Below are 12,817 nucleotides of genomic sequence, written 5' to 3'. Positions count from 1 at the left end.
CCCGTAGGTGAGTACTGTTAAGACGCAGCTATTATACACTTTCCTCTTGAGGGATAATGGCAACCTGCTGTTCATGATCTGAGAATGCCTGCCAAACGCACACCAGCCCATTCTTATTCTTCTGATTATTTCTGTCTCATGATCCGGATCTGCCGTCACTACCTGCCCTAAGTAGAAGTATTCCCTTACTACTTCCAGTGCCTCGCTGCCTATTGTAAATTGCTGTTCTCTTCCGAGACTGTTAAACATTACTTTAGTTTTCTGCAGATTAATTTTTAAACCTACTATTCTGCTTTGCCTCTCCAGGTCAGTGAGCATGCATTGCAATTGGTCCCCTGAGTTACTAAGCAAGGCAATATCATCAGCGAATAGCAAGTTACTAAGGTATTCTCCATTAACTTTTATCCCCAATTCTTCCCAATCCCGGTCTCTGAATACCTCCTGTAAACACGCTGTGAATAGCATTGGAGAGATCGTATCTCCCTGTCTGACGCCTTTCTTTATTGGGATTTTGTTGCTTTCTTTATGGAGGACTACGGTGGCTGTGGAGCCGCTATAGATATCTTTCAGTATTTTTACATACGGCTCGTCTACACCCTGATTCCGTAATGCCTTCATGACTGCTGAGGTTTCGACAGAATCAAACGCTTTCTCGTAATCAATGAAAGCTATATATAAGGGTTGGTTATATTCCGCACATTTCTCTATCACCTGATTGATAGTGTGAATATGATCTATTGTAGAGTAGCCTTTACGGAATCCTGCCTGCTCCTTTGCTTGACAGAAGTCTAAGGTGTTCCTGATTCTATTTGCGATTACCTTAGTGAATAGTTTGTAGGCAACGGACAGTAAGCTGATCGGTCTATAATTTTTCAAGTCTTTGGCGTCCGCTTTCTTATGGATTAGGATTACGTTAGCGTTCTTCCAAGATTCCGGTACGCTCGAGGTCATGAGGCATTGCGTATACAGGGTGGCCAGTTTCTCTAGAACAATCTGCCCACCATCCTTCAACAAATCTGCTGTTACCTGATCCTCCCCAGCTGCCTTCACCCTTTGCATATCTCCTAAGGCTTTCTTTACTTCTTCCGGCGTTACCTTTGGGATTTCGAATTCCTCTAGACTATTTTCTGTTCCATTATCGTCGTGGGTGCCACTGGTACTGTATAAATCTCTATAGAACTCCTCAGCCACTTCAACTATCTCATCCATATTAGTTATGATATTGCCGGCTTTGTCTCTTAACGCATACATCTGATTCTTGACAATTCCTAGTCTATTTTTCACTGTTTTTAGGCTTCCTCCGTTCCTGAGAGCATGTTCAATTCTATCCATATTATACTTCCTGATGTCAGCTGTCTTACGCTTGTTAATTAACTTCGAAAGTTCTGCCAGTTCTATTCTAGCTGTAGGGTTAGAGGCTTTCATACATTGGCGTTTCTTGATCAGATCTTTCGTCTCCTGTGATAGTTTACTGGTATCCTGCCTAACGGAGTTGCCACCGACTTCCATTGCACACTCCTTAATGATGCCCACAAGATTGTCGTTCATTGCTTCAACACTAAGGTCCTCTTCCTGAGTTAAAGCCGAGTACCTGTTCTGTAGCTTGATCTGGAATTCCTCTATTTTCCCTCTTACCGCTAACTCATTGATCGGCTTCTTATGTACCAGTTTCTTCCGTTCCCTTCTCAGGTCTAGGCTAATTCGAGTTCTTACCATCCTGTGGTCACTGCAGCGCACCTTGCCGAGCACGTCCACATCTTGTATGATGCCAGGGTTAGCGCAGAGTATGAAGTCTATTTCATTTCTAGTCTCACCGTTCAGGCTCCTCCACGTCCACTTTCGGCTATTCCGCTTGCGGAAGAAGGTATTCATTATCCTCATATTATTCTGTTCCGCAAACTCTACTAATAACTCTCCCCTGCTATTCCTAGTGCCTATGCCATATTCCCCCACTGCTTTGTCTCCAGCCTGCGTCTTGCCTACCTTGGCATTAAAGTCGCCCATTAGTATAGTGTATTTGGTTTTCACTCTACCCATCGCCGATTCCACGTCTTCATAGAAGCTTTCGACTTCCTGGTCATCATGACTAGATGTAGGGGCGTAGACCTGTACAATCTTCATTTTGTACCTCTCATGAAGTTTCACAACAAGACCTGCCAACCTCTCGTTAATGCTATAGAATTCCTGTATGTTACCAGCTATATTCTTATTAATCAGGAATCCGACGCCTAGTTCTCTTCTCTCCGCTAAGCCGCGGTAGCACAGGACGTGCCCGCCTTTTAGCACTGTATATGCTTCTTTTGGCCTCCTAACTTCACTGAGCCCTATTATATCCCATTTACTGCCCTCTAATTCCTCCAATAGCACTGCTAGACTCGCTTCACTAGATAACGTTCTGGCGTTAAACGTTGCCAGGTTCATATTCCAATGGCGGCCTATCTATCATGTGCCCTATGATAAATACGAAACTTGAACAGGGTGGCAAAAAAGAAAAGATGATTGCGGCATTAGACATGCGTCCTTTTTTGTGCCTTGTAAGACTGGTATAGTTTATCAGATTCCTCTGAAGTGCGGGAAGACTTACACTGCGCAGAGCGGCAGGTGGACTAATATTAGAATAAAAGAGCACAAACATTCACTTAATAACCCTAATGCTTCACATCTAGTGTCCCATTGTTTAAGTTGCGGTTGCAAACCTTTGTTTGAAGACAAAAGTTATTTCAAGACACAAATGCCAAACCACACAGGAAATAATCGAGGCATTCTACATTAAATGATTAGGAGACTTGCGTTAGCCAGGCATCTTCGTCTCTGTTAGAATGGGAATTTCAGTATCTTCACAACACGTGTGTTAATCTAAAGTAGTGTCTTTTTGTTGTTGTATCTTTACTTCCCTACTTCCTGATATGTTTAACTGATGTCTTCATACCTTGTCATGTTCTTATGCTGCGGTTATTTTGCAATCACCCATATTTGTGTGTTTTTCGTTTCAATAAACATTTAGTTGAGAGTTAGCGCTCACGCTGTCTGCTTCTAGTCTGTGTCCGTGTCACTTCGCGCTACAATCCAAGATGAAGTTTCCGTACCAACTCGCCCAACTTCCTATCCTTGTGTTCACATAGACAAACTCAGACTTGATCTTTCTTATGTGGCCGGTTATTTTTGTACTTTGTACTAAAATGCCGTGCTTTTCGAATGAAAATGTGATAGTTCGTAGTGAGGTTATTTAAAAAAAACTTTTCTGCCTAAAATTTGACTGAACAAGCCTGTGCCATTATTCGTTGCTTACGTCTGTGTATTGGTACGGTTTTAATCCTTATCTTCCTTTTTACTTTTAAAATGTGCAAACATTATTATGTAACCATTTCTCTTTAATGAAATAATAAATGCTTTTCTTCTGACATTTCGTCACAAATTTTACAATGATTTTGTTCAATTAAGTAACCTTAGACTAGCTGATTGTTGTTCTGGTAGCTTAACCTACGGTGCCTGTGGGATATTCAGTGCACGCACCTGGTGAAAAATAAACTAAATTATTGGGTATAAGCAGGTCACTGGCACTAAATGAAGCATACATACATTTCAGGAAATAGTGCATGCTTATATATTAAACAGTATGCACCACTACACATGCAGTTTGTTTGGCTTTCAGTGCTACCTTTAAGTCATATGTGAAGGTACTAGTAGAAGCATCCCGTGGAGATAAAGGAACTTTGATGAATAGAGGTATAAAATATGTGCTTAAAACGGCAAAAAACTGATTGACAGGTAAACGTATGCTTCTGTAGTACTACACTTGTTACCGCCGCCAATCCATGCCTTGCTTGCGCTCTATTGCATTCAATATGAGCTACAACAACGAGCTGTGGTGTCTTTCCCTCCTGGTCGAGCTGGTGTTGCTGCGAAAATTTTTGACCGAGAAAAGTGGAGGTTTTTATTTATTTCTGAAATGCATGTAACATCATGCTTTTGGCTGTGTGCTGTTTCCATGGAATGATAAGTACTGGTGCACCAAGGTGCGGGATATCCTGTGTCCTTAGTGCAGCGCGCGTTGTTATTGCGTTCTGCATCCTGCCGGCAGTGTACTATCACTGCAGAGGAAGATTACGAAAAGCATAGGGTGTGTGCGTTGCTGCGATCGTGAAACTTAAATTTTTTTGCCTGAAAGGATCGCACGTTGTATATGATACCACATGACGGACCAGAAGCGCAATATTACGACGTCTCACAGATTCTGGCTCATACTGAACAAGGTAGTACCATAGCTAAGACTAGGCAGCATTCACAACAGTTAGCCTGTCCATTAACTACATGGATGTAGGGAACGCTAGAATACTTGCAGGGATAACATCCTTTTGGAAGGGTGTTGTCCATGCTGCACCCGTATTGAAACGGTGGTGTCTGTGTTACGCCCATATAGAAAGGGCGTTGTTTGTTTTACACCCATGGGCAAGGTGACGTCATATTACCACCCTTCCCTTTGTGGGGTGTTAATTTACACCCCTTTGCTTGGGGAGTAGCAATACACCCAAAAGGGTGTCACCCATGGGGGCAAGTCATTTACAACCTTAAGGGTGCTAAATTTTCAGTGTAACGAGCGGAGGGGGTAAGGTCTCTCCTCGATCTTTTTTCTTCCTCCATGAAGAGAACGTCGAAAAAGACGCCATGTGGCAACCCGGCTCCCCTCTGCATCGTCTTGTGGTACTGCTGAGATCTGCGCACGTACCGATTCATGGCACGCCACTGTGTGTGAGCGCTGAGAATGGCTTCCTTTTTTATGCATACCCGATGGAATCAGATCGGTGACCCAAGCTCCGGAAACGTTCGTCGAGAAGCGGCACACACCCAGTACATTCAATCGTGTAGCTCTATAAAGCGTTGGCATCAAATATTTTTATTGAAAAGTGGCACATAACGAGGAAATTTGTGGCACAGCCTGCTAAAGCGTTGGCTTTTTTCCCATGAAAAGCTTTTTCGTTTCCACAGCGAATGAAATAAATTTGTAGAATCTTTTCGTTATCTTAGTTTGGCACATTTGCAGTGGCACATTCCTAGTTACTAAGTTGGCGTCCAATATGTTCATTGAAGTGGGTCACAGTCCAACTGGCACACATCAGTGACCCACGTCAGCGTCAGAGTTATTCGTTGGAAGCTAGCACAGACATGGTGAAACAGGCAGAGTTTTGTTGAACAGTGATACCAAGGCAGTCCCGCATCTAGAGTGACCCATGTCAGCGTTAAAGTGGTTAACTTGAACGCAGCACATATCTATGCATTGCCGCCTACACAGTGACTGAAGTTGTTGCGGCGGTTGGTTTCGAACCTTTTCCCTCAGCACGTATGCAGATGTATAGGTACATACCACTGTCGTGCTCGTGCGTTACGAAGGAGTAGGTTTTCTTTGAACTTGGTTGCGCGAAAGGACGACCCCTTTCCACCGCCTTTGTAGCGGCGGTGAAAGCCCGATCACCACCGGCCACACCAAAAAACAGGCGGAAGAGTTCAAGAAAGCTATGCGAACCGATTTTTGTACAGGCATGGTGTTAGCATTATTTCGAAAAATGAGAAAACTACGAAAGCGCAATTTGTAGACAGTGGAACAAGCTGCCATTGATTGCGTTCCATACATGTTTTTTCATGTGCAACAAAAGAATACGATTCGAAAATTAGGCCATCTAAAAAAAAATAGGGGTGTCAAGGTTGACCGTGCCTGCTGCATTACTTCACAGCATTATATGCTATGAATGCTCGCAGAAGATAGGGCCTCAAAATTAAAATCTCTGTGAATGGAACGCAGCCTTACCTTTTGCTGGAATGAGGCGGCGAGCACTCGTCCGTGTCACGAGCACACTGATTACCACTGGTGGTGATGTATACGTTTTCGTCTTGGCACATGCAGTCGCTGCCTATCAATTCGCAATGATCACTGCCACGTGAACACCAGCAAGAGAAGCAGCCCGGCTTGGAACTCCTGGAAAAACATAATGCGATAGCCAAATAGGGCCCAGTTTATTTAAGCATCGTAAAATGTAAAGGTAGCGCCATTTGTCTTACTCCTGGTATATTACAATATATATTTAAACACTTTCTGTAACTGCAGAAGATGACGCGTAAAAGGGCAGGTGTGTACCCTCCAGAAAAATAGCAGAAAGTGATGTGAAAAGGGTCACTATCTTTGGACTAGGAGAAACGTGAGGGATATAATGACTTTTCAAGTCAGTTCATAATGCCGAATTATACCTTACGAGCAGTCTACAAGTTTGCTACTGTAAGAATAATTTGAAAGCGTTAGCTTTTTCCTACATTGTTTCTTAGCCTCGTGTCTTTGTTGACATGGCTACCTCGCGCAGTGCGGAATTTTCCCATTGATGGAAGTACTCGTGGCATCGCGTTCAGCTCCACCATCGAAGAAGAGAGTTCGGTTACGTGATGGAAAGCTTGGTTCCCTTGCACACCATCAGATGGTGTAACATTTTACACGCCAGAACTTCTTATGCAACAATCTATCGGGATGCATAAGAGGTTATAAATCAGCATCATCATAGGCGTGATAGTTTCAGGTTCTCGCAATGGATGCTGAATCAAAGGATGGGTCAAGAAAGTTAGCAAAGAAGTGCAGGGTAAGTAAAGCGTAAATACAAAGAAAGGGGTCAGCTGAACGATAGTCGGAGAAACAGATAGAGTAAATTTGCTACAAATAATGGAAATAAAGGAAGTAAAAAGAACCTGGAGATTTATTAAAACGGCCGCTGAATAAGAAACTAGAAGCGTAAATCTGGAGGTTAACAGAATATGCTCCAACTCGCAACCTAAGAACAGAAACATACTGTAGAAAATATTCTGAACATAATTAGACATGTGTCAGCTGCAGCAAAAGCCCGGAGAGAACTCGACAAATCTCAATGGCATATGAAGGTATTCACCAGGCGAAACCCGTGCATAACGGAGACCTTCCAGAAGTACTGGTATTTGGAGTAGATTGAGACATTAGCCGGTTAGCAGTAACAGTACAAATACATATAGATGTTTTAAAGACGAGAAAGAAAGTTAAGAAGATGTAGGACAAATGTTAAACGGAAAAGCATGCACAGCAGACCCGATTAGCTCAAGCGGATAGGTGACTATTTGTAACCACCCCGTTTCGATGGGGATGCGAATAGATAGAATTATTATCACTGACAGCCTAATCCACTGTAGTAAGAAACTTATATGGTAACCTTGAAGAAGCCAACGGAAGCCACGACAAATAAGGGAAAGCGCGAGCTCGAGACCAATCTGCTTGGGAGCTCGAGGTTTCCGGAAAGAACGAACGTACGTTTATATTGTTGACTTCCTTTTACGTGTTTTTGTGGTATGAGCGAATCTTCGATGTGATTAAGTACCGCCATATCGTATAGGATGTATGCGTGTACTATTTGTAACGCAGCCTCTTTTTTTGTACCAGCTTTCTGCTGCAGTTCTGTAGGCTGCTCCTTTTGTTACGGAGGCAGAGACCTCGTCAGGAAACCATGCCTTTTGCCCCAACCACTGGCACGCGCTGGAAAGCTTCGGCGCGCGCCGAAGGGTCAAATGCGTCAACGCGTCGGTCGCAAACGCGGTGAGGCGGAACGTCGCGCAGCGATTATGCCTACTGCCGATGCTTGAAGTTTGCCGACGCGCGGCGAAGCTGCACCGGCGTGCACCAATGAGAGGCTGCGACGCCTCGCAGGCGTCAACCAATCGGAGGCTGCGGAGTCTCTGGCTGCCTATGCCTGTAATGGCCGACCGTGGGGAGACGCCGGCACCAACGATCGTCCGAGTTTTTTGGACGCACGACGCGCGCGACAGTGTTCCTGGAAGACAGTGTTGTAATAGTAGGCCGACAACGACACCACCGACCGACCCACGACCGTGGGTAGTGGCAGTGCGACGTGGATCCGAAGCGACTTCGAACGACGCCGACTAATCCAACCTGCCCACTGGGTTCCGCCGGGCTCGGTACGATCGTCTGCTAAAACAGCCAACCGAATCACGATTGCCGCAACGTCTGTGCTTGTTGTATGTACATTTTGTTGTGCTCAATACGAATGGAAACACGTTTACGAGCTCCGAAGTCTGGATAATCAATACTCGCCTATCGCCGATGTTGTTTACGTTACGCGTAGGCCTAGCGCGTCCATCGAGTTCGTAACTGGCGAGTGAACGAACTCACCTGAGAAACTCTGTCGAAGGAAATGAATTTTCAGGTCCGTTTGGTGCTGCAGTGATTTAAAATATTGCACTCTTGACTTCGTGTGACCTGTGATGTGGTGAATGAACCGTGTGGAAGTTGGGTTGGTCAACCGCGGCCTGTTTCGTGTGGTGTCGGTTGACTCAAGTTTAACGGGCAAGCTCTGCGCTGTTTCCAGTGGTAAATATCACTTCCGAAAGCGAAATACACTAGTAGCCGAACTATTGCAAGTACTTACATAATCAGCCGTGCCGCCTGTTTCAGCTGACACTGCGCCCTTCTATTCGGCATGTGAATCCAGTTCAGTACAAGTTCACTGTACTCATTCACTCACTTCTTTCTAGTGCGTCCGTCTTTTGGGCTAGTTGGGCATAAATCGCTCGTGTAGCAATCAAGAACACTGACACACTTAAGCATACGTGACAACGCAGTCATGTTTGAGTCAGTGTGTCGTTATAGTTGAGCACTGCAAAAAGAAATGAACTGTTTGCAACGTGTGCCCTGTGTGCAGTGTATAGCAGGACCTGCATCATGCAAGACCTATGCATGTAGCAGCGTATACTACGATTGCTTCGATGCCCGCTTCAGAAGCAGCAAGTACTGAGTCAATGAAACTGTAATTGATTTTTATCTCACTTTTTGCTTACGGAAAAAGTAGATGGTGTGAGGGCATTGTGGGGAAGGTGAAAAGGTGTCATCAGTGTTTTGTGCAGTCAGTATGCTTAAACTGCTGGAATTCCTTCAGCCTCTACTAAAATGTTTCTTGCTGCGATACTAAAAATTGTAGTCAGGACAAAGATCTACTCAAAAGCAAGTTACTAATGCATCTGCGCAGAATGTGTTTGATTAACAAGTTAACGCTCCACAACAACAATATGCCGATGCACAGCATATGTGCTTACAATAAATACATGTGATCGACTGGGCCTACAATATCAAACTTTGTAGTAGCACCGTAAAAAGTGCTGCCATGCGTATCAGCCCCAACGAAACTGCTGCACGTCCAACCTTCTTCCTCTGAGGCACTTCTATAAAGACTGTTCGGGCCCTTCCCATTCTGGGTGTAGCATTTAACTGTTCTCTCAGCTTTTCCGCATATGTCACCAGCACTGTATGTAAGCACCGACTCTTTCTTGGGTTTGTGTCCCGTGTCTCCCTTCCCTGATGACCTAAGGTTTTTCGAGCACTCTACGCTTCTATCATTCTGTCACGACTCGAGTACTGCTCATCAGTATAGTTCCCGCGCCAAACTCGCGACGCTAACAAACTTAAGCTTGTTCAGCGCCGGACAATACGAACCCTTTACTCCCGTCTTTTTGGTTCTCACAAGCTCATGCCAGCCTTCGAGGATTGCCTCAAACCCCTCAAGTAGCACACCCTGCAATACCAACGCAACATTGCACTAGTCTATACTGCAGGGTGTTTGACGTCTCTCTGGACAGCACTAATCTTTCTTCAGTTCGTCTGAACAAGTGGTCAGCACAGCCTGAGCCCTCATCACGCCTCTATGGCCCGACACCACAACTCCATGATTATATCTGGCATGCAGAGCTTTCTCTACACCCCCCTGGCGATTTGGATTCTCCTTCCTTGGAACCAGACTTCAGTGGCACTCCTGTGTGTTGTGCGCCTGTCGAATGTGTGCGTGTGTGCCGTGCTGTGTTATTGAGCAAGTGTGTGTGCACGTGGAGGGGAAGGAAGTGTCTTCTGCATCCTGCAAATTCCTGCTTTAGATGGCTGGTTATCAGATGCTCTAACATACAGGCATCAGCCTTCTTTTTAGTCTAGTGTGCCAAGTTACCACTAAGATTATAATTATTATTATTATTATTATTATTATTATTATTATTATTATTATTAGAATAATCACTTTGACCACATTGATTGTGTTGAAGCCAGCGTGACACATGATTCAAAATATTTCTGGAGCTTTGTGGGCTCTTTATTCTAAAAGTAGTGCCAAAGATGTACGTCTTCTTCAGGAAAATAGTAGTGTTGTCTCGAACACTGCTGATGCCTTTGCAGAACATTTATGTTTGCTATATGGTGTGAAATATGCTTCAAGTAACCTTCCTTCTCAGTCTGGCGCAGTGTATGCTAACAGTCAATGAAAACCTCGTTTCCAAGTATATGAAGTGCCTTAAACTTTCCCTTTCTTGTGGTGTTGATGGTATTTCCTCCACAGAGCTTAACCCTTTGAGACGCTGTCTACACAATTGGGCACAGCAGGAGCGTGCATCAATAGCAAAAGCACTGATGAAAGTAATGGTATTTAAAATGGGTTTCAAGCTTCTTGAAACACTTATTATTGGAACGGTGCTGCAATTTTGAATAATGTGCAGAATGTTTTAACAAAATGAGTGGGAAGGTAGATGGCTGGGTGTTGTTACTCTGTGTCAGTAAGCTGTATGTAGCGGGTTCACTTCTTTCATTGTTTTTTACAATGTCGTGCACCAGGAATAATTGTCAAGTGGCTGGATAAGTGCTTTTCAAGGTTTTCAAAACACGAAATAGTACATGTTTTCATATTTTGTGTTCCTGTAGTGAGTTTTCGCATGGAGTCGAAATTTTGTAAACTTGACAAAACTCGCTAAACAATTGAAAATTCTTAATATTTGCTGCAGCTGTACACTTTCTACGATTCTGAGGATGCAAGAGATGTGGTGAAAGCAACTTTTCAATCAACGGGATAAAGTGGTGTCTGAAAGGGTTAAGACGTACGGAAGCATACTTGTTCCTCGTTCTCACAAGCATCTTCAATAGTTCCCTAAGGTCTAGTACCTTTTCTAGCACTCGGAAGGTAGCATGAACATTGCCCATGCACAAATCAGGTGCTAGATGTGCAGTTACTAACTGCCGACCTATATCTATCCTCTTCAGTGCGTCAGGTGTTTGAATCGATATGGGATTCCTCACTTTGTGTTAGTGCTAAGAGCATTTTAATAAATGAACAGCATGACTTTGTGTGCCGACATTTCAGACTGTAAACAGTGTTGACTACTGCATCGACTTCCTAATAGACATTTTTTCACTCTCAAACTGGTGCAGAAGCAATAAGTACTTTTAAATGCTTCCAATACTATGGCATTAAGTTATATGCACAAAACGCACCATGTGAAATTTTGATACACCCTACGTGATGCTCCACTCTTTAGGGTCGATGAAATGAAAGATCTTGGTGTGTACTTCGACAAAATGCTAAGCTTCTCTTCACATAGATAATTACACAAGATGCCCTTCATGCTCTTGGAATTGCATGCCGTATATTGCATGATTTCCACTCACCTGTTGTGTTTCTGAAATTCTGCTGTGTGCCTCCAACTACTAGAGTATGCGTCTGTAGGAGGGGGGTGCAATGAGCAAATCTAATTCTGACCTCACTGAACGCATCCAGAATAAATTGATGTCTATCTTCAAGCACCACTTTTGCCATTCTGGCGACCACAGTTGAGCCTTCTCAAATATACTTCAACTCGCACCTCTAGATTCAAGTCTTAATTAATCGCACTTTCTGTTCCTGTATAAGGTGGTCCATGACATTATACTTTCCTTAAAGCTTCTTGATCATATGCATTTGTTTGTGCCACAACAGTATACCAGGTAGCATTCCACATTCGTTGCCTGGGCTTGTTACAAGATTGTGCTAATAAGACTGGAGTCCAAAACATACTTCAGAGCTCATTTCCTGTGTTTTGTGTATCTGTAGATAATCACGTAGGATTAACTCCCTTTTACTTTTCCGCGTTTTCTTTTTTCCCTATTTGTTTCTCTATCTTCCATTTTTTGTCTACTACATTCATGTTTTCTCTCCATTTGGTCTCACATAGTGCTCGTTAAGTGCACCAGTACAAAGGCTCTCTTGCTGTTCCTGGGCACTACAATAAAAATTTGAATGATTGATTGTTATCGTAGTAAAAAATTGTGCTTTTTAAGTATGTACTAGCATACTATTTTAGTGCAGTAGCTTTCGTGCAATTAAAAAAGGGCACGAATTAAGAAGAGAGATAGAAAATGATAAATTAAAGGTAGGGAGGTTAACCAGGGCTGAGCCCGGTTGGCTACCCTACACTGGGGAAAGGGAAAGGGGGACGGAAAGATTCAAAGAAGAAAAAGTCCACTGGGGATATCAGTCGGTCACTCAGTCTATATCACAGACGCTGACTTAATCCGGTATATTTCAAATATCGCAGCAGCACTTTTGTGGCCTTTTGTAGCTGCGATATGCGAGGCCATGGTCCCAAGATCTTGCTCAAGGTGAACGGCTTTCCATCTAGCTCATTGAGAGCTCTGCAGAGGTCTTGCCTTTCATCTTCAAAAGATGGGCAGTAGCACATTAGGTGTTCTATGGTTTCCTCGACACCACAGGCATTGCACTCGGCGCTATCAACCATTCCAATCAAAAATGCATATGCACTGGTGAATGCGACGCCCAAACGTAAGCGGCACAGCACTGTTTCCTCATTTCGCAGAAGACATGGTAACAGCCGCAGTTGCATAGAGCGATCGAGGGAATGCAATCCATGTTGAGTGAATTCAGGTGTGTGCCACTTTTCCAATGTCAAATAAGTGCGCTAGCTTGCCTAAGTGTTGGGCTGCGTCGGTCCGCGA

The 12,817-nt window shown here is 43.8% G+C and overlaps 1 protein-coding gene across 2 annotated transcripts in view; it reads right to left on the bottom strand.

Moving 5' to 3' along the window:
• The window catches only part of LOC135914492 (kielin/chordin-like protein), a 584,091-nt gene that overhangs the window by 563,012 nt on the left and 8,262 nt on the right, over positions 1-12,817 (bottom strand). For both annotated transcript variants that reach the window (XM_070523555.1, XM_070523565.1), the window contains exon 3: positions 5,804-5,971. In XM_070523555.1, coding sequence (XP_070379656.1) covers positions 5,804-5,971 — 168 coding nt within the window. The remainder of the gene's footprint in view (positions 1-5,803; positions 5,972-12,817) is intronic.

Source organism: Dermacentor albipictus, chromosome 8 (assembly GCF_038994185.2).
Source record: "Dermacentor albipictus isolate Rhodes 1998 colony chromosome 8, USDA_Dalb.pri_finalv2, whole genome shotgun sequence".
Taxonomy (NCBI): Eukaryota; Metazoa; Arthropoda; class Arachnida; order Ixodida; family Ixodidae; genus Dermacentor; species Dermacentor albipictus.
Note: the sequence above shows the minus strand (reverse complement) of the source record. Positions and strands in the feature narration are given on the sequence as shown.